Raw genomic sequence first — 24,443 nt, 5'->3', positions numbered from 1 at the left:
CTTCCGCTGGGATGTGGGGAAATGGAGCCGCTCGTGCGCTGTGGTCAGCGCGGCGCTCCGTTTCGCCGAGCGACCGACTGCCGCGGCTAAACAACGAAGGGCCAGCACACGGTGGTCTGGGCGGAAATGGAGCCAAACGGGAAGGACCCTGACTCGCTGCGCGCCGCGATCGCGCGCTACTGCCGGGTCGATCGTCGCGTGTCGCGTTTCCTGCTTACTGGAGAGCTCGCTGCGGTCTAGAGCAGAGATCTCTCGCTGGCGTGTGGCATTGCGTACCTTGTGAATGTGGCGTGAGCATTTGGTTGCTAGTGAATTTTTGCTTTACGATTGTTTGCGGGGGGGAACTTAGTCGGACTGACAGCCATCCGTGAGATCACCGATTCCCCCACAGTGCGCGCCTTCGCCGTGCCGCGAATTTCTCCGTTGCGCTACGGGGATCGCAGTAAAACTGTGCTTATTTTGCCATTTCGAGGAATGTAGCGTCCTGCTAAATCGGTGGATCGTGTTGTACCTATGCTTCCGGAGAGAGGGAAGTTTTCCCCTCCCCCGCCCCGGTCTCCGCTCCGGCCGGCAACCCATTGTGATTCAGCTCCGAGCTGGACTTCGTCGTGACAGTCGATCCGCTAACCTAGTTCTATCTTGCTGTGATGTGTCTTTGAGAACGGGACTAAGCAAAACATATGCTGCCCGCAGTAACAAGACGTGAACAGGCGGAAGGGCACGAAGCCTGACCCAGAATTCATTGACGCTTCCGCTCAAGTTTGGGAATGAGATACTGCTAATTATTCTAAAACTTGAGCATTGCAGCGGATCTAACTACGTCTTCTCCGCGCCGTTACTGCTAAACATGCCCGCCTGCGACTCAGTGACATAGGACGCGTCGATTTGGCGAATTCCCGGACCCAGCGCCAGCCGTACTTTGTTTCTGTACGTCGTCAAGTTCTTCCGCTGCAACGGGTTCCCTTCAAAGTATACCGTTTCCAGCGCGTCGATGTGCTTGAGCTCGCTTTCGATCTCTTCAAAAGACTCGAACTGATTGCTGGTGGCCCAAAATTCCTGTAGGTTGCTCAGATGCGACACGTTTTCAACGTGCTTGATCATGTTGTTTTGTATGTCGAGCACAGTCAGGTTTGTGTTCTTCTCAAGTCCTTCGATTTTGGTCAGGCCGTTGTGCGACATATATAGCTCCTCCAGCGAGAGAAGGTCTTCCAGTCCTTCGATTTTCGTAAGTCGGTTTGACTGGATTGACAGTATCTTGAGATTTCTCAATGGCGACAAGTTCTCGAATTTTGTGATCTTGTTCTTGCCTACCCACAACTGCGTCAATGCAGTCAGTTTCTCGAGATTCTCTAATTTCCGTACTCGATTTCCTCCCAATTCAAGATTGATCAGATTCGTGAGTCCGTCCAAGTTCTCGATTTTGCTGATTTTGTCCTGAACAAAATAGATATTGCGGAGACTGTGTAAGTGCGAGACGTGATTGATCTTTTTGATTTTGTTGAAACTCAGATCAAGGCTTTCAATGTTCTTCCACGCGTTCGCAGGATCCTCCGGTCCCAGGTTCTCGATCCGTGAGATCTTGTTATCGTACAAATCCAGCTCCACGAGTCCGGCCCCAATATCTTCGAGGCCTATAATGTCTTCGATCTGGTTCTCGCGAAGACAAAGGTTTCGCAGCTCGGTGAAGCGGCTGAGACCAAGCGCTGGGATAGACTTGATCCGCATCTGCACCAGATCAATGGCGTCGACGTCGCTCGGCAGATCGCTCAGAATGTCCTCGTCAGCGGCAATTTGCTCGCGCGGATGTTCATCGTCGGCGACGGTGGCGCTTTGCTCGTTGTCGGAGTCGGATTGCATGGCGTCGTCCTCAGAAGACATGTCTCTAGCTGGATCAACGCTGTCGATGGCGGCACCGTTCGGTGTATCGTGAACGAAGTCAGGCATGACTATGAGTGAAGTGTAATGTACGGATCAATGAAGTGCACAAAATCGTTCTGGCAATACCCGCAGAGCGTAAGCGTGCCAAGTGTTGGTATCTGGTCTCGCAGTGAATATTCACCGTCCAGCTGATCAATCGTGGCTCGTTTTTGATTCTTCGGCTGCTCGACCTCGTTGTTCGAAAAGTTGGCTGCGGTTTAAAAACAAACCACGATATACTGCAGGACTCTGTGAAATGCGTGTGTCGTGCTCGCTTTCAAGGCGTTTGTTGTACGCAACAGCTGACGGCAGAAGGTTTTTGGTTACTCCCAGTCCATGACGCCTCACGAGGATCAAGAGCCGGTCGGTATGCAAATGTCCGCCGTAACAGCACATTGCACCCTAATATATACTGCAAAAAAAAGTAATCTCTCTTTTAATGCCCAGCTACTTGTTATCTACGACTAAGACGTAGATACATGCTGCGCTAGATAACGTGATCTCATCAATTTACCAGCGAATAGTTGTGTTCCAGGGCGTACCACATGAGTCACAAGCTACGGCTGCCTCAATACTCGCGGAAAGTAAGTACAATTAAATTCACGGAAATCATTCTATACAATTAACCAGTGATCGTCCCAAATTCCATTCATACCATCGGCACTTTTTATCGGGTGTTGTCTTCTCTCACGTCTCAATCAACCTCTCCAGCAATTCAACTACTCAATCCGCGCAATTCTATACAAAATATCCAACTGATCACTAGCGCTGCTGTGTAGACAACCTCTTGTATTGGCTGTTTATGCTAATGACTTCCAATGGGAATTCAACTCCGAGCCGTCGACGTCCTCGTCGTCGTCAAGGAGCGCCTTAGCTGTTCGGGCGGCGGCAGAGGGTAGTGTGGAGGCGGCATGAGGGGCTTGTTGTGTGGTGCTGGGTTGATGATGCGGTCCCGGTGTAGGATGTAAAGTTCTAATTGGATGATGGACAGGCGTTGCTGTCGCCGATGTAGGTTGTAATGTGCTCATTGGACGATGTGTCGACGCGTTCGACGCGACTTGCTGATTCCCCACGAGCGTCCAGTACGATCCTCCGCCTGTGCTCGAACTAGTCGTCGTTGGCGTCAACACAGAGGATGAAAGAGACTGTGGTCGGGAAGGCAACTTTGGCGACTCCTGACCAGCGGCGCCATGAAGTCTTCCCGACTTCGACAGCGAGACACTAGGAAAATCCGCCGGCCGTGGTGGGTTCACAGTCTGCATCGATCCGCTTCCGGTGCTGCTCGTACTGCTATCGCGGCTCCGCATCGTAACCCCGCTTCGAGGCTCGCTCGGATCCACTCTACCAGCACGACCACTGAAAGTCTGCAGCGGCGTTTCGATGTACGCTCCAGAGTCGACAGGGCTCTGGCTGTTCACGGAGCTGGTGGTGCTTGACGAGAACGTGCGACGTGGGGGGAGGATTGGCGGCGTCTCGGTCTCAGGGGACGGTGGGAGGGTGTGCATTGAATGAATGCTGGCACCTGACAGCGAGTGTGGCTTGCGAGGTAATGGCGGCGGATATCTTCCCGAAGTATGCGAAGTGCTTGGTGATAGGTCACTTGGATGACGCGCCAGCGACGAAGCCGCAGCAGCAGCCGCAATACCTTCAAATGACGTGGACGACTTCCGAGATGTTGCCATATGCGCTGTTGCCGTAGACACAAAGTCTGGCTGCCTGGTCCCACTGAAGGGGTTGGCGGGCCGACTGGGGTTCAGCACCATGCCAGGTCGCGGCGGGGCAATATTCACTTTGGCTGATTGGCCGCCGTCCATCCACCATTTGCGTTTGTCGGTGCTTGGAGGGGGTACTGATAACATGTCAGCTTCAATTTCAACACACCGGGAAGACATTGACAACTTACACCGCTGGCCGTCCTCGCCATCGAGGTCAAGAAGTTGTCCAACGTAGCCTCGTTGCCTCGCGTATAACTCCTGACTCAGCTTCTCTTTCAATGGAGCATTGATAGTATTGACCGTGACGACAAACGAAGCGTAAACAGGTTTATGGTCAGAAAACAAGACATTGGCAGAGTTGTAGGAAAGTTGCTTAATATTCTGTCCTCGTGTCAAGACTCGATCCGTCCAGGCAGGAATCCGCAGCTTCTCGGTGTCGTAAACTTCAGTGCCGTTGTTGAACTTGTATGTCGGGTCGAAACCAATCCGCGCCTCAGAGAAGAACGGGAAAACTTGGCCGTCGAGCATCTGCTTGTTAAGCTGATCGTACTTGTACAACGCGTCCAACTCGTTTGTTTCGATAAGCTGCTTCACTTCGTCGATCGGCAAGTCGATTCTGTAGTTGAAATCGCCAAGCCAAATCACAGTATCATGATCGCCAAGCTTCTTTCCTCGCGGGAAACGGATGCCGCGTGCAATCGTCCTGTAGTCGTGGTTTCGATCTTCGACATTTGACAGACCGGCCGCCAAGTGCGATGTAATAAAGCACAGACTCGTCGCAGAGTAGTCGCAGCTGAACGCAATACCGCCTTTGTTACCCGCCATGCCGCCAAGTCCAGTCTTCTGCATTGCGCCATTGATGTTCTTCACATGTCGAACCTCAGTCGACTTTACGTACATCAGAAGAGCGGTGCCGACTAGCTGGGCGGATCGGAGGAGCACATAGTTCCCCCTCTCTTCCAAGCACTTTGACACGCGTCGTTCCCAGTATTCTCGCTTTGCTGGATCTGCATTGAGGATTTGGCTGGCTGTCAGTTCAACGATCTCTTGAAAGGCGACAATAACGAGGTCTGGTTGTTCGATGCCAGAATCCTCGGGAAATAGCCAAGGAGATAAATCTCGATCGTATAGAAATCCGTTTAGATTGAATGTGCCGACAAAGATCGATATTTCTCTAGTAGACGTAAACTCGTGTTTTCGCCGATTTAGCTCTGCCATGACGTAATCGTTGATCGGATCGTGGAGGACCACTCTCATCTGCCCTTCAAGTCGTCCGAGAAGCATGTCAATTGTGTTTTGCCGGCCCTTGTCGACAAAGTTGTTGATATACATGCGACTGACCGACTTTGTGGCATCGGCAATTGCACCGGCTATACTCATCTTTCCGGATCGCGTGAAGCTGGTCTTCAGAGCGCCGGTACCGGCGTACATCTTCGATAGCTGGTCGCCGTTATCAGCCCAGAGTACTGAGTGTCGCATCCATAGATCGTTATCGGCTCTAAACCCGCTTTCCAAAAAATTTTGCAGCGCCCATTTGGAAATGATCTGCTGAATCAAATTTGTTCTATCCAAGCAGTCCAAACAATTCGTCCGGAATACGCCGGTTTGTTCGTACAGCACCTGCTTGACAGAAGAATCGTACAGGAAGAATTTAAACTCGTCGACATCATTTTGGAGCGGAACCTTGATATTCTCTGCCGCCGCGTATCCAGCCCGAGCGGTTTCAACATGAAAATCAAACCGGGTCTCGCGCAACTGGCCCATGAGCGGTCCATGAATCGCTGCCTCGATATGCTTGTGGTATCGGTGAGTGAGTTCTGCCTCGCCGGGCTTTGAGGAAAGTAGATTGACGATGTGAACGGGACCATATTTCGCAACAAGTGGGTCGAAGTGTGTCATAAACGCCGGCTGTGTCGCTTCGAATGCACGGGTGATGTTCACTTTGGCGCTCAGTAGTTGCACATCTTGTTCCCAAAAGACTAGATTTATTTGGTTAGACAGCGAGAACACAATAGCATGTTAAGAGTATTCATACTTGGCACGGATCCTCGAATTTGTGTGTAGGAGAAGAAGTAGCCGTCGACTTGGAAGATAGTCTCCGTTTCCACGAAATTGGCAACATTTCCCTCATCGTCAACGCCGCGGGCGTTATACCGCGTTCCCGCGCGTCGACAGCCTTGGCGAGAGATAACTGTAAGAGTAGCTGACTTCCGCACAGCTCGAGTGTCTGTGTATCCCTGATCAGTCGTCGTGGTTTCTTCCGCCATAATATGCGTCGGAACGGTTTCAGCAAAGCCGCGAATTACCGACGTCAAAAACCGTGCATTGTCGAGAGCGAGTTTCTCCTCTGTTTGAAGATGCGAGCGGTACTTCACGAGTTCCGAGATCATGAAGGAGTTCCACATGAACGCTTCGTCGAAACCGTCGATGTCAAACGAAGGATCTGACGAACGCGACTGCATGCGGTTGGTGAGGTCGAAGTCGTTGGAGTAGTAGAAACTGCCGTCCATAAGCAACTTTCGAATAGAAACGCATGGATGCTCGATGACAGTTGCAGTAGGGGTGGTGCCGTTCTGCGACATGGCGAAATCATAATTGTCGCCTGTAATGTAGTTGGATGTATCTAATGGGTTTCCCGCAGGGTCCAGAACCACGAAATCCCAAGTGCTTTTCGAGACACAGTAGAACTCGACCTTGTTGATGCGATGCACGGTCTCGAGCTGCGGTACCGGCTCTGCGACTCGAGTAGCCTCAGTGATAACAGCGAGAAATACGTTTCGCTCGACGCATATCAGCCCTAGACATCCGTAGCATGGCATGGATGAGAGCAGCCTGTACCGTCCAAAGTCGATTGAATCACGCGGGGTGAAGTCGACCAGAACGCGTGTGCTTCCGCTGCTGCCGCCAATTGTGTCGTGGCTGCCATTCCCATTCGCACGATCTGCCAGGTTTTCGCTTGGTGTTGTAGAGGTCATGCCATATCTGTCGGGGTGGAGACCGCTCCGATCTACCTCGGTGCTGCCGGCGCTGCTATTGTCGTCGACGCATTGGAAGGTGAGGGCATGCTGTTCCGTAGCGAGCAGCAGGGTGCGCGGCTGCTCGCGAAAGTATATTCGCATAGACATACCACGTTGTCGGTCCTCTATTATTATCCGTTCTGTATGTTCGAAACGCACAATAGAGGGAATCGATGCGGCTGGAGAGGTCGCGTCGTGGACGGCAGCAGGGCCACGTACGGAGAGGGAAAATGGCCTGGCACCGGCAGCAGCCGCGCTCCTACAATCGAGTTTAAGCTTTTGGCGCTGGCTTCGAAGAGCTGCAGCGCAGCCCACCGCCGTCACAACGCAAGGCCGCACACGCAGACAGCCAAGCATTGGATTTTGCATTCAACTGTTTGGGGTAGGATGCAAGTCTACGGTGCCTATGGTGCAAGAGGGAACCAAGAGAGCCAATAGTGAGTCAGCTACATCCATTTGTACAAACATGCCTTTATACAACTGTGCGCTAGACAGTCCAACTCCATCACTTTCCCGTACTGCATTCTCTGAAATAGCGATAGATGATAAAAGTGCTATTTGTATACGCCATCCCAGTACCATCGTACTTTTCTGTACCACACGAGCCGCAAGTCGCGCAGCCATTCTTCATCGCCCTATTGTACAAATATATTACAGTCGTATGAACAGTATGTGGAATGCAGCAGACCGATCTGGAAATGCCACAGGTTTAGGTGTACGGCTGACCAGACGGTCATGGATGCGCATGCATCGAATCGTCAATAGCGCCTAGACGGCGGAGATGTAGAGAACTAGACCAACTGTCAGTAATCAGCTGTGTGAATGCGAGATAGAGCTGGCATACCGTTGTTCCCACGGATGAAGACGTCGCCATATGAGTTTTTCAGCTCGCCGTCAACGTATTCCTCAGACTTCTCCAGCGCGATGTTCATGTATCCGTCCACGCACTGCAGGTCGCCTGCCACAGGGTCTCAGCATTCCTGCCAATCGGCAAGTATAGCATACTGCTGTAAACAGCACAGAAGTCGTACCTCGATATTCAACGCCAGAATTGAGCTTGATCGAGACCTTAGCGCCTGTGATCTGAGACAGGAAGGCGGAGGGGTTGTTGCTTGAGACCGGTTCTGCGGACTCCGCGCGCGGGGAGGCGGATCCTGACGGCGAGCTCATTGCAGCAGTCGGGTGAGCCAGATAGGAATGAAGATGACGAAAATGCTGGAGCACGCGGGTCTTGCGTTAGACTGGCCGCGGTAGAAGACGATGAGCAAACGGAGGTTTGTGGTAACGAACGTAAATTTGCGGCGCATGTGCATAAGCGATAGAGCTTCATCATCGTCAGCACCACGAGCTGCAGCACCGCGCAGGACCCAGCAGCAACCAAGTCCGCGTAGCCAGCGCGGTCTTGCTTCTAACAGAAAATGCTCTAAGAACCTGAACTACATGCTGCGCGTTTCGACCGCGATTTGGCCGATCGCGTTTAGCGGTTTTGCCCTACACCGGGCGGCCGCCAGAGCCAGCAAGTGATGAGCGCCGACCCAGACCGGCGGACGCGGTGCAGATCGACAAGTTCGACCGCAGGCAGGACGCGTCTGGTCGGCACGTCACCCGTGATCCGGCGCGTCGACTGGCTCTCGCCCCGTCGTAAAGTACCACTGGCGGGCGAGAGTTTGCTGCTCATGTCGCTTAGGGTCGCGTAGGCAGGTGGTCTAGGTGGGTTGCCGACCACTGCAGCGCAGCCGGCCCTGTGCTACATCGCGATAGAAGAACGCGAGCAAACCCCGCTCTGATCGACCCCGCGCACGACGAATCGCGTGTTCCGCCCGCCGCCGCGCTCTCTTATTGTCCACCGCTTCCCCGCTTGCACCTGCGACCACGCGTGCATGGTTTGGTTGCTGGCTTGCTGACGGTCTGGTTGTCGTCGCCGGCACTTCACGACTTCTCACACAGCCTCGCTCAAGCTCCACCGCAACCGCACGCTGCTCGCGGACGACTGGGCATGGCGGATGCGACTACTGCTGACCCAGTTGAGCCGCTCCTGCAGAGGATCAAAGAGTGCGTTGCATTTGCTCACCACAAGCAGTGATGTGGGCCTAACATGTCGACACTGTAGATCATTCCCCCGCCGTATCCACTTTGCTCCCCTCAACATTCCGCTCGAGAGACGACTGGAGACTCTGGCAGTCTTAGGGTGAGTGCCTGACGGGCTGAGCAGCCTTATCGTGGGTTCTGACCGACAAGCAGACACGTTCTCTCGTTACTGTACTGCGTCGGTTTATTCTTTCTGATCTCGGCATTCCCGCCATTCTGGCCGTTCGTGGTCGCGTACCTCTACTATGCCTACATTGTGGACTACAACACCAGCGAGAACGGCGAAGTCGCTGCGCGGCGCAGGTCGCCGCTCATGCGCAGGCTTCCGTGGTTCAGGCTGTATTGCGACTACTTTCCAATACGGATCCACCGCGAAGTCGAGCTTCCGCCCACGTTTCCTGACCGGCTCGTTGAGCCCAGTGGGACAATTGAACGCTGGGTTGCTCGCTTCTTTGGCCAACCGGAGGCAATTGTGGACATAGCGGGGGTGTCAACAACTAACGGGAGCGACGTTGCTAACAAGGTGAATGGAAATGGAAACGGCCTATCAGCATCTTTGCCAAACGCGGCGACGTCCAACGAGATACCCGAAAATGAAAAACAAAGTGCAGTTGGACCCAGGTACGTGTTTGGGTATCATCCACATGGTATCGTCAGTTTGGGCGCATTTGGCGCCATTGGAACGGAAGGCGCTGGATGGGAGAGACTGTTTCCCGGTATCCCTGTTTCGTTGCTGACACTAGAGACCAATTTTCGATTACCGGTGAGTGGTTGTATGTGGCTTGCTACGATCTGCGGACCCTAACAGACACCAGTTGTATCGGGACTACCTGTTGTCGCTAGGGATATCATCAGTATCGCGCAAGTCCTGCACGAGCTTGTTGGACCACAATCAGTCGATTTGCATAGTAGTTGGCGGTGCCCGGGAATCTCTGCTGGCGGAGCCAAGCAGGCTCGATTTGATCATCTCGAAGCGAAAGGGCTTTGTGCGACTAGCGATGAAGAGCAAGCCACCGGTGGAGAACATGACGATGCCCGCGACTTGTCTTGTTCCGATCCTCAGTTTCGGTGAGAATGACGTGTACGAGCAAGTGCGCGGCGACACGACGTCGATGCTGTACAAGTTCCAGACACTGGTGAAGACGGTCGCAGGATTCACCGTGCCGTTGCTGCACGCGCGGGGAATATTCAATTACGACTGGGGCCTGATGCCGTACCGGCGGCCGATCACGGTCGTGGTCGGCAAACCGATTGCAGTGCCCTACACGCCGGAGCCGACGGAGAGCGAAATTGACGTGTACCACAAGCAGTACTGCGAGGAGCTACGGCGGCTGTGGGACACATACAAGGATGCGTACTTCGCAGATTATGTTGGACTGAAGCCAGAGGAGCAGGCGCTGAACTTTGTAGAATAGAACACTGGGGGAGAGTGGGTTTGAATGGAGCCGAGAATAGGTCGGTTGAGAAACACGAAGGCGCAAGCAGAACAACGCCCCCGCTACGCGCAAACGCGTATATTGAGAAGAAAGATAAAGTTACTGGCTCACGAACCGTGTCGACACAAATTTTAGAGTTACGGTTTAATCAAGCGCCGCGTGAGAAATGAACGCACTAAACTGAAGCTGTGAAAGTTCTGCGGCGAATGCTGACACAGCTTTCAGACTAGCGCCGCCAATTGAAGGAATCCTAGGTGACTATCACATGCGGCGGACGGGAAAAATGGCGAGAGCGTTGTCGTGCTATGCTAGCGCGCATGCGAGAGTGCTTTTGGACGGGATAAACATCCGTCTCGTATGACGATCGCGCGATGGAAGAGCGGAGGAAGAGTGCAGCGAGCTGGAGCGAAGGCGCCGGCTGTGCAAATAAATCGGTGTGTGCGATCGATCTTTACCGCTGCTGGGGCACGGACGGACCCCGGCAGCAACTACTGCACGCGATACTACTGGCAATTTGACGAAAACTGGAAGAGAAATACGCGGACAGTAGTGTAGCACTCAAAGACCAGTAACTCCGGACAGTGGTGAGATGTGAGGCATATAATTTTGTGGATGTGCGAGGACGAGGGCGAAATTCAAACCCTCAATGGCGAGCGCACATGCCGAGGGCGGGAATCAAAGGCAATGCGAGACTGCAAATTATGTAGCGCGGTGAAGACGGCAAGTCGCAGCGCATTGCACCGCAGCTAGTTCACAGGGGGAGCGACAGAGAGCAAGAAGCTGCGGAGCGGGCGGGGTTGGGGCGGGGACGAAAGGGCGTGTCGACAAGTTCAACTCCAACACAGCCCCAGCTAGTTTGGGGCAAATAATGGAAGCCACGCTAAGGCCATGGTGGCGCAGCAACGCATAGGAGGCGCAGCAGGGGCCAGGTACACCAAACCCTTGCCACATGCAGGGACGGAGTGTGCGCAATGTGCCATGTTGCGTCGACTCGACATGCGGGCGGGCCGCGACCGGCGGCTACGTCCGACTCGGCCGTGTCGAGGAGCCGAGCGGCAGCATGCTGCGGCGTAGGAGGAGGGGTAGCGAGCAGGCTTTGATTGGCAAGCAGGGAGCACAAGAATCTCGAACTGGCAATTCTCTGCACGCATCGACGGGTTGACAGGGACGTCGAGGGGGCACAGAGGCGTGACCGAGAAGGGGGGCGCCATGTCCGGTCGCCTTGCTCTGCCTGTGCACAGCGATGTCGGACTGCGTGGTAGGCTTAGGGCACGCGCCAGGGTCCCTGTGCGCAGTAGGTTGTCGGCCCCAAGCGTCGCCGTAGGTTTGTCGCTTAGCCATGGTCTCCCGTCCGCCGCTCCTGCCCTCGCGCTGCGCGCGCTGCCCCCTGCGCTGGCGCGCAGACGCGCGAGGGCAGCCGTCGCGTGGGGGTCGAGGCTGGACAACTGGGCGCGCGAGCAAGAGGGCTGTGCGCGGGAACGCGGCGGTGCGTAGGCGGCGCATGAAAAAAGGGGGCCCGCCGACTGGGCGTGCCAGGCACGAGCCGGGCGGCAGTCGCGTGGGTCGCGGCGCCTTGTGTTAGCTGCGCGCGGCACGTCAAAGTTTGCGCGGTTCGTAGGACGGCGGGGAGGTCGGCAGCAGCAGCTGCTGCTGCTGCTGCTGCGGGCCAGGCGGACAGAGCAAGGGCAGCGCGGGCGCACCGGGACGGCACCGATGGAGGCGAGGCGGCGCAGACGCGCGCTGCAGCGCAGCGGACCCTCGCTTGTCTGTGCGCTTGCTCGTGCGCCCGCTTGCCGGGCGGCAGGCGGTGATCCTGCGCCCGCCGCGGCGGAAGCTCCAGCTGGCTGAGGCAGAGCGCCGCCTCTCCTGAAACCGCTGTCGTCCTGCTGCTTCCCTGCCCTGTCCACCTCCCCTTTTGCTCTTTCGCTTGGCTTTTCTTCTCTCTTCCTCTGCCCTCCTTCTTCTCCTCCCTCCCCCCCGCGATCCCCTTCCCCGCTCCTTCCGCCGCCTGTCTTCACCCGCGCCGTTTCCTCGATGGCTCTGCCCGTCGCCGTCGCCACCACCACGCCATCTGCTCCTGCTCCCGAATCGCGTATCCCGAACAGCCAGCCGGCGCTCGCCTCGGCTGCTTCCCCGGCGCCTGTCCCGCAGTCCCAGCAACAACAACAGCAGCAGCCCGCACTGCCGCCCGCTTCGCCGCTCTCGCCGCTCCCCCCGCAGCAGGCCGCGTACACGCACATTCCTCCTCAGGGCTCCGTGTGGTCGCAGCAGAGGCCCGCAGCGGGTCCCTCTGGCCCCCCTCGTGCCCATCAGCAGTCCAGCATGGCGAATCTCGCACCGCCGATCCCGATCCCAGTTCCGCTCGCCTCGCCTTCCTATGTTAACTACTCATACTATCCATTCTACTCAATTCCGCCGCCGCCGCCGCCGCCGCCACCTCCCGCTGTCCCCTCCCCGCTGTCGACACCACAGCTGTCTCAGCAGTCGCAAGCCATACCAACTCAGCAGATACCGCCGCCGCCGACTCAGCAGACCGCAGCAGCGACACCGCCGCAGTACATGCAGTACTCGTACACTACGCCCGCAGCGTACTATCCACAGTATCCCCAGATGATGCCGCCACAGATGACTCCGCATAGTCCCCGAGGGAACATGAGCGGCGGTCCTGGCCCGGCCATGCAGCCACGTTCTGGGCCGCCGATGCTCAACAACCGGTTTTCGCGTCGACAGTCCTCCGCCGATATGTTCGTACCCGCAAATCTTCTCGATCAGCAGCAGCAGCAACAGCAACAACAGAACATCAGATCGCAGCAGGGCATGCCGCCGGCGCAGCAGGCGTTCTACCAATACCCCACCAGCCAGATGATATCCTCGCTCACGAACCCGCTGGCTAATCTTAATCCTCTCTACCACATCCTCCAGCAGCAGCAAAGCCCCCAAATCCACCATCACCCGCGTCATCAGCACCATCCCCAAATGCACTACACTCCGAGCTCCACAGCTAGCTCAACTATCAGTTCAGCATCAATGTCTTCCCTTCTCCCGCGAGGCCCGCCGCGGAAGCCAAAGCAGTCGCGACACGCGCTCTGGGTCGGCAATCTGCCTGCAGTCACCACAGTGCTTGATCTTCGCGACATGTTCGCATCGCCCACAATCATATCAGTGTTCTTGATTTCAAAGTCGAATTGCGCTTTTGTCAACTACAGCACCGAGGCCGCCGTTAAGGAGGCGCTAGAGAAGTTCAAGAGATCGGGGGGTATGATGAACGGAACAAAGCTCGTCGCGCGACTGCAGCGAACCTCGCTGGGCGATCGCACAAACAGCCCCTCCCTTGGCCCCACTGACGATGGCTTCCCGGAAGCGAATGTGGAAGCTGCAAAGCCTCCGGAGCTCACTCACCGCCAGCACCAGCCTGAGTCATATTTCGTGCTAAAGTCGCTCACCGTCGATGATCTCGAGCTATCCGTCCAGACGCAGACCTGGGCGACACAGGAGCACAACGAGGCGGTATTGAACGAAGCTTACAACACCTCCGACAATGTGTATTTGATATTTTCAGCAAACAAATCCGGCGAATATTTCGGATACGCGCGCATGGCGGGACCGATCGTGTCTGAGAAGCCGCTGGCTATTGAGAGCGCCCAGCAGTCTGAATCGACGGCACCGGAAGCGGAAGAATTCCCTGTACCAGAGGCAGGTGTCAAGACACCACCGGCTCTTTCGCCTACGACTGCCACGATATCCCAAGATCCTGCTTCGCCTAATTCGAGTGGAGACGACTCGTCCGCGTTCGTGTCTGCTCTGTCGTCAATGTCGATAGACCAGGACTTTCCAAAATTGACGTTCACGCCCGCCACTGCCAGCGCGCCTGCTGGCAAGATCGTCGACGACTCTTCGCGAGGCACAATTTTTTGGGAAGCGTCAACGGAGGAAAGCGGACCGGCACCGTCGTCGCCAACCGGTACAGAGGCGCTACTAAAGTCGTGGGGTACGCCATTCAAGTTGCAGTGGCTCTCTACAAACCGCGTTCAATTCTTCAGGACAAAAGGACTGAAAAACTCGTGGAATTCAAACAGAGACGTAAAGATTGCGAGAGACGGAACTGAGCTGGAACCATCGGTCGGGCGAAAGATGATTCAGCTATTCAACTCAAGTATGGCCTCCACCACTGCCACGCCATACCCGGCTATCGTGCCGCCACCAACTATTCCGCTTCTGACAACGGCCGAACCCAGCAGCGTGCAAGACGAAGAAGTGATTTCGCGCAGTCCGGTCATTGTCGGGTCCTCATCTAAAATTACTCAAGGTTAGCTATTGAAAACGACAGTTCTCCCCAAACGGCTCTTTTGTATTGCATCAGGAAGAATCCCACTTGGCGATATTGCAGCAAGTCTTGGTGCGCCGCTGGTTCGTTCGCGCCATGGCATATATGATATTCACAGCCCGCGACAGACCATTCACAGAATATTTTGGCACGCCAGTCATGACCTCTTCTACAGACCTATTAAACTGTACGTTTGTCTGAAGGTGATGATGCTTTTGATCGCTATCTCCGTTCGCTTTATGACTTCTTTGAAATCTTTTGTTCTTGTGTTGCGTGTACCTTGTGTATTGTCATTGTCTCCTTATATCGGTCGTTGTTCTGCAGGTTAGTTTCAGAATTTTAGTCTCTGCATGACGTTGTTTAAATTTGGATAGACATTTGATCTGTACTGTTTGTGTGTTGTATCATGCACACGTATTGTTGTATGTTAGTTTTGGCGTTGGAACTGTGTTTGCGATACGTATGTATGTACTCGTTCTTTTAATATCGACACAAAAGTATTTCTCTCATCCAGCTGGTCGAATGCGGGGGACACGACCCGGACAGGTTGAATCACGCGTTGAATTGAGTTTTAAGGGTTAGCGGGACACAGACCCCTTGACTTGAGTCGAGATAACCAATGAACGATATGGCCAAGCATGAGCCAGCCGAGAGCGGCCGTCGATTTGGTCTCTTGAGGTTCTGACACAGGCCAAGTTCTCTTCTTCCTTCTTGTTCTACGACAAGGATTGCACTCTCTATAGCCCAATTGTAAGATGCCACACATTTCTATGACTGCTAGTGGTCCCGAGCGTGCAATTGAGTCGCTAATAGCTTATCAATTGCAGCATCAGCATGCCGTTCACCTACGTGCCCAACTACTACGACTTCCCGCGCGAGTTCCGCGGCTACGGCGAGGAGGCGCCAGACTTCAAGTGGCCGACGAACCCGAACATCATTGTGAACTTTGTCGTCAACTACGAGGAAGGCGCCGAAAACTCGGTCGAGAACGGCGACCCCGCTTCGGAGCAGTACATCTGGGAGTTGCCGTACGTGCCCCACGCCGGCAAGCGCGCCTATGACTGCGAGGGCGACTTTGAGTACGGTGCACGTGCGGGTATCTGGCGTCTGCTGCGTCTGTTTAAGAAGCATGGGTACAAGTTTACCACGTTCGCGGTCGGCAAGGCGTTCGAGCTGCTGCCTGACGTGCCCGCCGCGATCAAGCGCGACGGCCACGAGATCTCGTCGCACTGCTACAGATGGTGGGATTACTCCAAACTGACACCGGCGGAGGAGAAGAAGATCATCATTCAGAACATGGAGAGCCTGAAGGCGACCACCGGCGAGTACCCCAAGGGCTGGTACTACGCGCGCGCGTCGCAGCACACCCGCCGCCTCGTGTACGACGTCTACCAGGAGATGGGCCTCGAACTCCTCTGGCTCGCGGATGCGTACGCCGACGACCTGCCGTACTGGCAGCCGGTCCCGCGGACCAAGGATGCGATCCTGATGATGCCGTACTCGTACGACTGCAACGATGCGCGCTTCCACATGCCAACCGGTTGGTCGTCCACCGACGATTTCTACACGCACCTGCAGTATGCTTTCGACACCCTCTACGAGGAAGGTCTTGAGGGCGCCCCCAAGATGATGACGGTTGCGCTGCACTCCCGTGTCGTCGGCAAGCCCGGCCGGTTCCAGGCGCTAGTCAAGTTCATGGACTACATCAAGGCGAAGGAGGGCGTCTGGGTTGCCACGCGCGAGGAGATCGCGAACCACTTCAAGAAGGCACACCCTTGGGTTGAGCCCGAGGTTGCCCTCGCCTACGGCCCCGATAAGCCTTAGATTGCCGTGATACAGAGCGACAAGCCTCGTGAATGAATTATGTCTTGTTTGGGATCTATTAGATAAACAGAACTATGAGAGCAAATTATCTTCGCGATAGATTTTGATTATAAAATCTATTTGCACAATACATCCTAAATCAAGATGCCACCGCCTGTCTACCAAGTGAGAGAACAACACCACACCAAGAAGGGCATAAAAAGTTTTTGCGCTTACTGGAGCGACGAGGCACCAGTAATGATATCGACCAGCTCGTTGGTAATAACGGCCTGTCGGGTACGGTTGTACAGGATGGAGTAACGACCAATCATGTCGCCGGCGTTCTTGGAGGCGTTATCCATGGCAGACCGTCTGGCGGACTGCTCGCAGGCGTAGCCCTCGGCAAGCGCCCAGTAGATGGCGTTGGCGAGTGCGAATTCGGTCAGATCGGACGTGAGCTCGTCCTCGAGCTCGTAGGCCGAGAAGTTTGGTGACGCCTTCAGCTCCGCCTCGGTGTAGGCCTGGACGCCGGTGGGCTCGAATGAGATACCTGACTTGAACTGGTTGTAGAAGATCTCGATCTTGTCGTAGGTCGTGCCGAGCTGTTTGATCTCGTCGGCGATGATCTGCGCAGTCGTGAAGGTGGGGACCTCCTTGCCGATGCCGTTGAACGACAGCACGACGTTGGCGGAGTAGGCACGCGCAAGCTGCACCTTAGCCTTGTCGCCCATGATGACGAGGTCGCACTCGGGCTCGGTCGCAAGACGCGCACGAACGGCCTTGGAAATCTGCGAGTGGATACCGCCGCAGAGACCCTTGTCGGACGAGGAGACGATGATGAGCTTCTTGCCCTCCTCAGGCGCGACGGTCTCTGCCTTCTTGAAGAGCTCGTCAGAGGTTTGGCCGTAGGCCCGCGAGTCGGTCATCGCACGCTGCGCACGTGAGAGCTTTGTCGACGCGACGATCTTCATTGTGTTGGTGATCTTCTCGATGTTCTTGATTGACTTCAAGCGGGACTCAATTTCGCGGAGCGTGGCGTAGTTGTTCGATGGGACCGCAGCGGATCTGTATCAATAAATTCCGTCAGTACTTCTCGTCCATAGTTCAATCCATCCAATCCTCCGATCCTCCGGACGTCAGAATTTCACAAATGTCGGCGCTCGAATTCTTTACTCGTTCGTCGGCGAAAATCGTTCGTAGCGGCCGGCCGGAGGAAGAGAGGAAAAAAAGGTCTTCCGAAGTCGGGGAAGCTTGCGTAAACTAACCTGGCAGCAACACGCGCGGCGGCGGTCGCCGGACGCGCAGAGGCACGAATGAAGGACATTGCGAGAGTGGAGATTGGATGGACAGGGCGGGGAGGTGCAAGGAGAAGCCAAACCGAAGACGCAGAAAGGGCGACAACGACAGGCTCACGAAGTGCGCGAAGACCGGGAGAGCCTGACGTCGTGACACTTGTGCTTATTCCAGAATAAGCACATTAGATATTGCCGTAGAGTGTTTCTCTATTTTGGGGACCACTTAGACTGCTTGATGCCGGCACGCTATTGGGCAACGCAGGGACGTTACCCGGAATTGTGGCTACAAACCCCGCGTTAAGGCTGCGTGCTAACCGACTGGGACAGCGAGGACGGGTAACTCGCGTCTTGCGACAGGGAAGTTGGGTACGCAGTGTAGACTGTCAAGCAGCACAGCAGCAGTGCTCTTGTATTCTCGAAGGAGGCTGCTTGGTGGGGAGGGTTTATTTCGATCGAGACCATTGCGCTTGAGCGCGATATACGAGAACCAGGGTCACGATGTCTACCATCGCGCTCAAGATCGGTGCGCTCCTGGTGCGGACGCTCGCGAAGCCCATAGCGGTAAGTTCGCCAACATGATACGCACTGTCGTGCTAATTACCAGTCGTGTACGACCGCGTCGCAAGTGGCTGCCTCTAACGTGTACTCTAGAACAGTATCAAAACGCGGGCAAAAGTTCACGGCCCGTTTCGGCAAACATGTATTGCAGTTGCCCAGGTCCTCCATTCCTCGGACGTCACCCTGCGAATGCGCTTGCTTGGCGAGCAGGGCGCCAAAGTCCGACCATTGAATGATACCAAGGCTATAGATATGGTGGGTGTTTCTTCCCTCGGCCGTTGGGAGCCCATTCTTCGACCGCGGCGTTAGATGCTGACATTGCTGGATCAGGGCGCGAACTTTCTGTCGGAATCGTTCCTATTGTAAGTGCTGACCAATACGCTGAAGTTTGCCGTGTTGTTTTACCTGTTTAACATATGTGTAGTGCTGTCGCAGCTGGTGTGGTAATATTCGAATCAGTCCGAGCGAGTCGGAAAGCCAATACCCGCCACGAAAACGTTACCGACGACATCGCAGACCTACAAGAGCAGGTCGCTCAGCTCCGCGCCGTGGTTGCGCGCATCGCACCACAGGAGAGCTCGAGTCTGGGTATCGTGGATTATGGAACTACGACCACGATGGCTGCGGCTACCGGTGATGCTGCGAAGAGCGACGCCGTGACGACGACGACGCCTACGGCGGCGGCGGCGGCAGGTACCGATACAAAGATGAACACCGCGTTTGCGGGGTTGAAGGAGGATCCGTCGCATAACTTTGTGATCATCCCAGCACACAAACCTGTTGATCCGAACGCAGTGGCGACAAAGCAGGACATAAGCAAGAGACCGGAATCTGCGTCATCAATGACGTCGTCGATGGTTGGGTCAATCTCCGACTCATTTACGAGTGTGATGTCTAAGTTGTCGTCGCTGATCAGATAGGGATCTACGATACGAGACAGTGGTCCTTAGAAAGAGCTAGCGATATGGACGATAGTATATATGAAGCCAAGGCGTGAGCTGTGGTGTTTGTTGGCGCAGATTCAATATTCCCTTGTAGCGGTTTGGATAATGAGTGGGTGTTGGCAGGATGGATGGACGGATAGGCTAGATGGGAGGCAAAGGGTTTAGTTAGTGTGACTGGGACTCTCTTCTTAGATACTTTGTAATTATATGCATGGCGGCGTAAATAGAGTAGTTTTCTGAATCAAGGTGAGATGCAGGGAGTACGAGCGGGAGCTCTTGCAATAGAGGACGGGGATAATAATCTTGGATATGGACTTTTCGTCGGCAGGTTTGGGATCTCGAAACCTTAGACTTTGAAGGTTGCGCAGTTGCTTCACATTGTTGCAGTTAACACCACGTATCGCATAGCCATAGTCTATAATGAGTGACCTGGCCACCGCGATCGATAACCTTGCCAATCTGCACGCTGTGATCGCACAACAAATCTCACGGCTTGCTAACCTATCCACCGACGATGAATCCGTGCGTGCACAGCTCGCAGCCAAGATCCACGGCCTCCTGCGCGAAGCCGACGCGCGCGCCGAGACTGCAGGAGTGCTATTGCAGAATTTCAAGGACGATGACAGTGATATGGGGCCAAGCAGTGTGTCAAGGGTTGCACTGGCGGGACGTTTGTATGAAGTGCGACAGGATTTGAAGCTGTGAGTAGCAAGGGTGATGGAAGGGGAGTGTACAAGTTGGAATAACTGCGGTCTAACTGTCGTTGCTATACAGAGACCGGAGTTCCTACAGGAAAGCACAGCTTACGTCGCGCGAAGCGACTCTGAAATCGGCTCGCCATGAGCGCGAACTTCTCTTCGCAAAGACGGTACCGTCCTCAACAGCCTCTGCGCCGCAACAATCCGTCTCCTCACGCACGCTCCACGCCGCCGAAGACGCGACTGCGAGTCTCCGCCGTACGCATCAGCTTCTTGAAGCCGAGATTGCGCGCTCTGCAATATCTCTCGACGTGCTCGAGGAAAGCAACACCTCGCTGCGCAAGCTGACGACACAATACACCGCCTTCGACGCCGTGCTCGGGACCAGCAGGCGCGTCATCGCGGTGCTCGAGCAGGCCGATAAGTGGGATCGGATATATATGCTGGCGGCAATTGGATTATTGTTGCTTGTGCTCGCATGGATCGTGTGGCGGCGGATTTTGAAGGGACCAGTCAGATTGGTGATTTGGACTGCAGTCAAGGGCGGCAGAGCGGTTACGTGGGCGGTATCAGGCAGCGGGCGGAAAACCGGGAATGTCACGGATATTCTGCAATCCTCCAAATCGGCACAAGGTATTCTAGCTTCACTGGAACCATCCCTACCATCATCATCATCATCATCGTCGTCAGCGCCATCTCTAACATCCGTGATTGATGTAATTGTCTCCACAGCTCTACATGACGAGCTATGATTTACATTTGTACAATAGCTGGTATTTTGCACCTCAATACTTTTGCGACATTTCACGCAGAGTACAAACATAGACGGTTGCCGGTTGCGGTTTGCATATTCGTATGTAACACCGCCATCATTTTGGAGCATGATTTCGGTTCCGGTGGGAATGGGTTTGCACAGCGGTAGCCCTAACCCGATGCTGCTGAAGATTTGTTTCAAACTTTTTTGATTCCATCATCTCGAATCTTCGCAGCATGAATATCATGATAGTCCATTCAAATCCTCTTGATATTATATTCCTCTGGTCGGCCATATATATACATACAAACAAAAACACCAATTTTATAGAGAAAAGTTTTTAAAAGGCGAAGCACAAAACTCCTAGATAATTGAAATAAATGAGAAATTCTCGTAGATTCATCAACGGTTGGGTGTAGCGCTTAAGGAAAGTTCTCCTTGGGCAGCGAGGTAAGTCGCAAGTAAGGCTTGACGGCTCTGTAGCCGGGAAAGAGCTTGTCGGCGTCGGCGTTGGAAACCGAGGCGGCAACGACAACATCATCACCAGGGGTCCAGTTGATGGGGGTAGCAACCTTATACTTGTCGGTGGCCTGGAGAGAGTCAATGACACGGAGGACCTCCTGAGTATTGCGGCCGGTGGAAGCAGGGTAGGTAAGGATGAGACGGATAGTCTTCTTCGGATCGATGATGAACACGGAACGGATCGTCAAGGGGAGACCCTTGCCGTCACGGTTGGTCACATCCTGGTAGTCAAGCATGTCGTACAGGTACGAGATCTTGCGGTCGGCATCGGCGATAATGGGGAAAGAGAGGGTGGAGCCAGTGACCTCATCGATGTCCTTGATCCAGGCATCATGAGACTCGAGGGAGTTGGCAGACAGGCCGATGAGCTTGACGTTGCGCTTGGAGAATTCGGGCTCAAGCTTCGCGAAGGCGCCGAGCTCGGTAGTGCATACGGGGGTGAAATCATCGGGATGGGAGAAGAGGATGACCCAGCTCTCGCCGCCGTAGGCATGGAAATCAATCTCACCCTTGGTAGTGGTGGCAGTGAAGTTGGGGGCTGGCGAAACGTAGGTTAGAACATGGCCAAAGAAGCAGTAGCCAGATCAGGGCGCATACCCTTGGAGCCCAGACGGAGACGCGGAGATTCAGACATTTCGGTGATGGCTCTGTGTGCGTGTGGAGGGTGAACAGGAAGGAGCAAGGCGGATTTATATTTATAAGCGCAGAGCCATGAAGAAGAAAAATTTGCGATGGAAAGGTTAGTCTGTGCGCGCTGCGCTCTCGCAGCCTCGCTGCCAGGAAGCATCTCCAAAACACGCGTGACGGGAAGCTCGCCGCTTGCGAGATCCACGCCCGCGATGGCGGCAGCGGCTCCTTCCAGCCTAGCGTCTATGGCGTGCTCGTGGCGGTGCACCCAGCTGCGCCCTCTACTCGTGCACGCGCCACATCCTGCGCCATATGTGGCTTCTGCCGGCAAATCAGCGAACCGCAGTCGCGCTCGCCGTGCACGAAGGGAGGCGAGACGGGCAGCGTCGTATTCGCAGATTATTTTCGCACGCTAGGCGAAAGTCCAGCAGGGCCTGGAGGTGGTGTGCGCGGCGCCCATACCTGGCGCGATGCGGTTGGAAATTCTAGCATGTGCCGCAGGAGGCCCCTTCTCCGGGGCCGTGTTTACATGCTGCTCTTTCCAGGTGTCCTGTGCTGCTCTGCCCACTCCCAGCGTTGCGATTTGCAAGTACAGCGCCGCTGAATAATTTCTGCGCCTTAATGCCCTGCAAGTAAGGTAATAAGCGAGAACTATCTCACGCATGACGACGTAGCTGTGGCAGTGACGTTCATCGCATGGTGCCAGGAAAGAAGCCGTAGAAATCCCTGACATCGCCGTCCAAGCATGTCGTGCCACTGTCAGACAGCTCGACACGAACTCTAGAATCTGGGAGTCGTCCCATATGTTGTTACATGATCACTCTATTTTGCTATATGTACACGACACAGCACATGACGGCAATGGCGTTAGCCCACGTCATCCACCTACTTCGTCAGCAGCGGCTGTGATTTGTTCAGACCGCGAGGTCTGTCGCGAACCTTCCACTTGTTGATGTTCTTTCCGCGTCTCGTCTTATAGCCCTTCGCCAACACGCCCCACTCGGACTGTGATGGTACGTTACCTTTGGATTTGCCTCGACCACCACCATGAGGATGCTCGTTCGCGTTCATCGCCATACCGCGCACATGTGGGCGACGGCCCAGCCATCGCGACCGACCGGCCTTACCCAGAGACAGAAACTGGTTCTGTGGGTTGCTCGCAATTCCGATAGTTGCGCATGCTTCAATCGGGAGAATCCGTTCTTCACCGGACTTCAAGCGAATGATGGCCTGCTTCTTGGCCTCGTTCTTCGAAAGGAGCCGTCCAAATGCCCCCGCAGCACGGCACAAAACTCCAGGTCCGTTCGTATATTGCCCAATGCAGTGAATGACCGTACCGACTGGAATCATTCGCAGAGGCATGCAATTTCCACGACGGTTCGTCCGCGCACTCATCAGTGCAGGATCCAGCTGACCCGCCATGGCCTCCAGTAAATCCGCTGGAATGCCTGCGCGAAAACTCTCCACCTTATCTCCGGACCGCAGACCATCCGCTGCGACGATATATGACAACTTGTTCGTCTCATCGTTGCTGACGAGTGCGATATGCGACGTACGGCCGGGGTCGTACTCGATGCGAATGACGGTTTGTTGGCCAGGCTCAGATCTTGCGTAATCGATAATCCGTAGTCTCCGCTTATGACCACCGCCGACATTGCGCGCGGTGAGTCGGCCGGTGTTGTTGCGGCCACCAGTCTTGCGCTTCGCGACCGTAAGCTGCTTGAGCGGTCTTCCCTTCCAGAGATGGCGATGGATAGGCTTCCGGTACCATCGTAAACCGGGAGACATAGGCTTGTACTTCTTCAGCTCGACAGTCCTTACATCTGCCCGGCGCACTCGAATGTCGTCCGCAACGGTGGGAAGCTCTAGTCCTGCATCTGTGTCTTCGCTACTGCGTGATGCTGCGAGAAGTGTGTTGACCTCCACTTTCCGACTTGTATCCAATCCAAGCTGTGCAAGAGTAGTGTTCTTCGGCCTAGATACAAGAATATTCGTCTTCTTTGGCATGTTGTTCGCAAACAGTACCGCGGTCGAGTGCATCTCGCGCTGCGCTGAGTGCGCGACGACGGGAGAGGAGCTAACTGCCGACCGTAGTGCCCGACCAACCGAAAGTGACACTCTCGAGATCATCATCGCGCAAAATGGGTATATGTTCCCCGGAACTTTCAATTGTTGTAGACCGCGAATTGTCGCCCAAATAGATTGCTGATGGTGGAGCGTCTGTTGCTGAGTCGTGAATTCGACACGAGCTGCTCGAGCTGCTGGTCGTGTGGTTTCTCGCAGTCTATCCGAGGGCTGCGGAAAGATTTTCGTGATCTATATCACATTTGGTTCACAGATCACATAGTCTACACGTGTCTAGAGCCGCAGGCTCCCTGGCATCCAGACTTCCCTGGCATCCAGACTCCCAACGGCAAGACGTTGTTATTTCTACCCAGATCCCGGCATTATACCCCAATATACGCCGCACTCTAACTACGTACGCATCACAATTTTGTGGGAATTGCAGAGCTGGGAGTTGTGGGTTCCCCGCCAAGACGCGAAATCTCAGGTCCCCGGGCAGGCATTAAAGAGGGCCAGCAGCGGCAACACATCATTTCTTCTCACGAGTTACTAATTTTCTCGATTTCATGTCCCTATTGAGCTGCTTCAAGATCGTCTCCGTATAAGGTCTCTTTTATTCGCTTTGCTAGCGCACCAGCCCGGATCAGTTCCTCTGTGGTATGAGACGTCGCTTTTTGTTTA

At 54.8% G+C, this 24,443-nt stretch overlaps 11 protein-coding genes across 11 annotated transcripts; 5 read left to right on the top strand and 6 right to left on the bottom strand.

The window, feature by feature from the left end:
* Window positions 1-816: 816 nt before the first annotated feature.
* Window positions 817-1,857, bottom strand: V1518DRAFT_369992 (uncharacterized protein; the record flags this gene model as incomplete). The annotated part of the gene is made up of 1 exon (XM_066901306.1): window positions 817-1,857. The coding sequence occupies one exon, from the start codon at window positions 1,855-1,857 to the stop codon at window positions 817-819; it is 1,041 nt and encodes a 346-aa protein (XP_066761864.1).
* A 415-nt stretch (window positions 1,858-2,272) lies between these two features.
* V1518DRAFT_379246 (SacI homology domain-containing protein) lies at window positions 2,273-6,886 on the bottom strand. The gene is made up of 3 exons (XM_066901632.1): window positions 5,668-6,886; window positions 3,821-5,611; window positions 2,273-3,766 (listed from the first exon to the last, which is right to left on the bottom strand). The coding sequence occupies exons 1-3, from the start codon at window positions 6,755-6,757 to the stop codon at window positions 2,718-2,720; spliced, it is 3,930 nt and encodes a 1,309-aa protein (XP_066761863.1). The 5' UTR covers window positions 6,758-6,886; the 3' UTR covers window positions 2,273-2,717.
* A 198-nt stretch (window positions 6,887-7,084) lies between these two features.
* On the bottom strand, window positions 7,085-7,917 carry V1518DRAFT_408642 (uncharacterized protein). The gene is made up of 3 exons (XM_066902174.1): window positions 7,681-7,917; window positions 7,494-7,607; window positions 7,085-7,440 (listed from the first exon to the last, which is right to left on the bottom strand). The coding sequence occupies exons 1-3, from the start codon at window positions 7,817-7,819 to the stop codon at window positions 7,418-7,420; spliced, it is 276 nt and encodes a 91-aa protein (XP_066761862.1). The 5' UTR covers window positions 7,820-7,917; the 3' UTR covers window positions 7,085-7,417.
* Window positions 7,918-8,645: 728 nt separating this feature from the next.
* On the top strand, window positions 8,646-10,152 carry V1518DRAFT_436135 (diacylglycerol acyltransferase-domain-containing protein; the record flags this gene model as incomplete). The annotated part of the gene is made up of 5 exons (XM_066906279.1): window positions 8,646-8,701; window positions 8,760-8,837; window positions 8,891-9,310; window positions 9,344-9,500; window positions 9,553-10,152. 5 exons carry the CDS (start codon window positions 8,646-8,648, stop codon window positions 10,150-10,152), a joined length of 1,311 nt encoding a protein of 436 aa, XP_066761861.1.
* A 3,048-nt stretch (window positions 10,153-13,200) lies between these two features.
* On the top strand, window positions 13,201-14,484 carry V1518DRAFT_369489 (YT521-B-like domain-containing protein; the record flags this gene model as incomplete). Its single annotated transcript, XM_066901277.1, has 2 exons — window positions 13,201-13,784; window positions 13,944-14,484. 2 exons carry the CDS (start codon window positions 13,201-13,203, stop codon window positions 14,482-14,484), a joined length of 1,125 nt encoding a protein of 374 aa, XP_066761860.1.
* A 595-nt stretch (window positions 14,485-15,079) lies between these two features.
* On the top strand, window positions 15,080-16,465 carry V1518DRAFT_408632 (uncharacterized protein). The gene is made up of 2 exons (XM_066902173.1): window positions 15,080-15,247; window positions 15,325-16,465. The coding sequence occupies exon 2, from the start codon at window positions 15,332-15,334 to the stop codon at window positions 16,319-16,321; it is 990 nt and encodes a 329-aa protein (XP_066761859.1). The 5' UTR covers window positions 15,080-15,247; window positions 15,325-15,331; the 3' UTR covers window positions 16,322-16,465.
* On the bottom strand, window positions 16,332-17,746 carry V1518DRAFT_408631 (ATPase, F1 complex, gamma subunit domain-containing protein). Its single transcript, XM_066902172.1, has 2 exons — window positions 17,566-17,746; window positions 16,332-17,365 (listed from the first exon to the last, which is right to left on the bottom strand). Exons 1-2 carry the CDS (start codon window positions 17,622-17,624, stop codon window positions 16,534-16,536), a joined length of 891 nt encoding a protein of 296 aa, XP_066761858.1. The 5' UTR covers window positions 17,625-17,746; the 3' UTR covers window positions 16,332-16,533.
* Window positions 17,747-17,965: 219 nt separating this feature from the next.
* V1518DRAFT_408627 (optic atrophy 3 protein-domain-containing protein) lies at window positions 17,966-19,388 on the top strand. Its single transcript, XM_066902171.1, has 4 exons — window positions 17,966-18,156; window positions 18,247-18,408; window positions 18,484-18,515; window positions 18,578-19,388. Exons 1-4 carry the CDS (start codon window positions 18,094-18,096, stop codon window positions 19,071-19,073), a joined length of 753 nt encoding a protein of 250 aa, XP_066761857.1. The 5' UTR covers window positions 17,966-18,093; the 3' UTR covers window positions 19,074-19,388.
* On the top strand, window positions 19,389-20,727 carry V1518DRAFT_408625 (Sec20-domain-containing protein). The gene is made up of 2 exons (XM_066902170.1): window positions 19,389-19,798; window positions 19,872-20,727. Exons 1-2 carry the CDS (start codon window positions 19,518-19,520, stop codon window positions 20,545-20,547), a joined length of 957 nt encoding a protein of 318 aa, XP_066761856.1. The 5' UTR covers window positions 19,389-19,517; the 3' UTR covers window positions 20,548-20,727.
* Window positions 20,728-20,739: 12 nt separating this feature from the next.
* On the bottom strand, window positions 20,740-21,804 carry V1518DRAFT_408621 (thioredoxin-like protein). The gene is made up of 2 exons (XM_066902169.1): window positions 21,669-21,804; window positions 20,740-21,609 (listed from the first exon to the last, which is right to left on the bottom strand). Exons 1-2 carry the CDS (start codon window positions 21,703-21,705, stop codon window positions 20,972-20,974), a joined length of 675 nt encoding a protein of 224 aa, XP_066761855.1. The 5' UTR covers window positions 21,706-21,804; the 3' UTR covers window positions 20,740-20,971.
* Window positions 21,805-22,502: 698 nt separating this feature from the next.
* V1518DRAFT_408619 (mitochondrial 54S ribosomal protein uL2m) lies at window positions 22,503-23,961 on the bottom strand. The gene has a single exon (XM_066902168.1). It carries the CDS (start codon window positions 23,829-23,831, stop codon window positions 22,584-22,586), a length of 1,248 nt encoding a protein of 415 aa, XP_066761854.1. The 5' UTR covers window positions 23,832-23,961; the 3' UTR covers window positions 22,503-22,583.
* Window positions 23,962-24,443: the final 482 nt, after the last annotated feature.

The sequence above is a fragment of the Limtongia smithiae genome (assembly GCF_038497785.1).
Source record: "Limtongia smithiae strain NRRL Y-17922 unplaced genomic scaffold V1518scaffold_1, whole genome shotgun sequence".
Lineage (NCBI taxonomy): Eukaryota > Fungi > Ascomycota > Lipomycetes > Lipomycetales > Lipomycetaceae > Limtongia > Limtongia smithiae.
Note: the sequence above shows the minus strand (reverse complement) of the source record. Positions and strands in the feature narration are given on the sequence as shown.

Bases quoted from the DNA above. Each gene is read 5' to 3' on its own strand.
- V1518DRAFT_379246 (XM_066901632.1), bottom strand. From the start codon at position 6,757: ATGTCTATGCGAATATACTTTCGCGAGCAGCCGCGCACCCTGCTGCTC. The intron at 5,612-5,667 runs GTATGAATACTC...AAATAAATCTAG, and splicing joins AATTCGAGGATCCGTGCCAA to TCTTTTGGGAACAAGATGTG. The intron at 3,767-3,820 runs GTAAGTTGTCAA...ACATGTTATCAG, and splicing joins TGGCGAGGACGGCCAGCGGT to TACCCCCTCCAAGCACCGAC.
- V1518DRAFT_408642 (XM_066902174.1), bottom strand. From the start codon at position 7,819: ATGAGCTCGCCGTCAGGATCCGCCTCCCCGCGCGCGGAGTCCGCAGAA. The intron at 7,608-7,680 runs GTACGACTTCTG...ACCCTGTGGCAG, and splicing joins TTCTGGCGTTGAATATCGAG to GCGACCTGCAGTGCGTGGAC. The intron at 7,441-7,493 runs GTATGCCAGCTC...CAGTTGGTCTAG, and splicing joins CTTCATCCGTGGGAACAACG to TTCTCTACATCTCCGCCGTC.
- V1518DRAFT_408632 (XM_066902173.1), top strand. From the start codon at position 15,332: ATGCCGTTCACCTACGTGCCCAACTACTACGACTTCCCGCGCGAGTTC.
- V1518DRAFT_408631 (XM_066902172.1), bottom strand. From the start codon at position 17,624: ATGTCCTTCATTCGTGCCTCTGCGCGTCCGGCGACCGCCGCCGCGCGT. The intron at 17,366-17,565 runs GTTAGTTTACGC...TTATTGATACAG, and splicing joins GCCGCGCGTGTTGCTGCCAG to ATCCGCTGCGGTCCCATCGA.
- V1518DRAFT_408627 (XM_066902171.1), top strand. From the start codon at position 18,094: ATGTCTACCATCGCGCTCAAGATCGGTGCGCTCCTGGTGCGGACGCTC. The intron at 18,157-18,246 runs GTAAGTTCGCCA...CGTGTACTCTAG, and splicing joins CGCTCGCGAAGCCCATAGCG to AACAGTATCAAAACGCGGGC. The intron at 18,516-18,577 runs GTAAGTGCTGAC...ACATATGTGTAG, and splicing joins CTGTCGGAATCGTTCCTATT to TGCTGTCGCAGCTGGTGTGG.
- V1518DRAFT_408625 (XM_066902170.1), top strand. From the start codon at position 19,518: ATGAGTGACCTGGCCACCGCGATCGATAACCTTGCCAATCTGCACGCT. The intron at 19,799-19,871 runs GTGAGTAGCAAG...GTTGCTATACAG, and splicing joins GTGCGACAGGATTTGAAGCT to AGACCGGAGTTCCTACAGGA.
- V1518DRAFT_408621 (XM_066902169.1), bottom strand. From the start codon at position 21,705: ATGTCTGAATCTCCGCGTCTCCGTCTGGGCTCCAAGG. The intron at 21,610-21,668 runs GTATGCGCCCTG...ACGTTTCGCCAG, and splicing joins TCTCCGTCTGGGCTCCAAGG to CCCCCAACTTCACTGCCACC.
- V1518DRAFT_408619 (XM_066902168.1), bottom strand. From the start codon at position 23,831: ATGATGATCTCGAGAGTGTCACTTTCGGTTGGTCGGGCACTACGGTCG.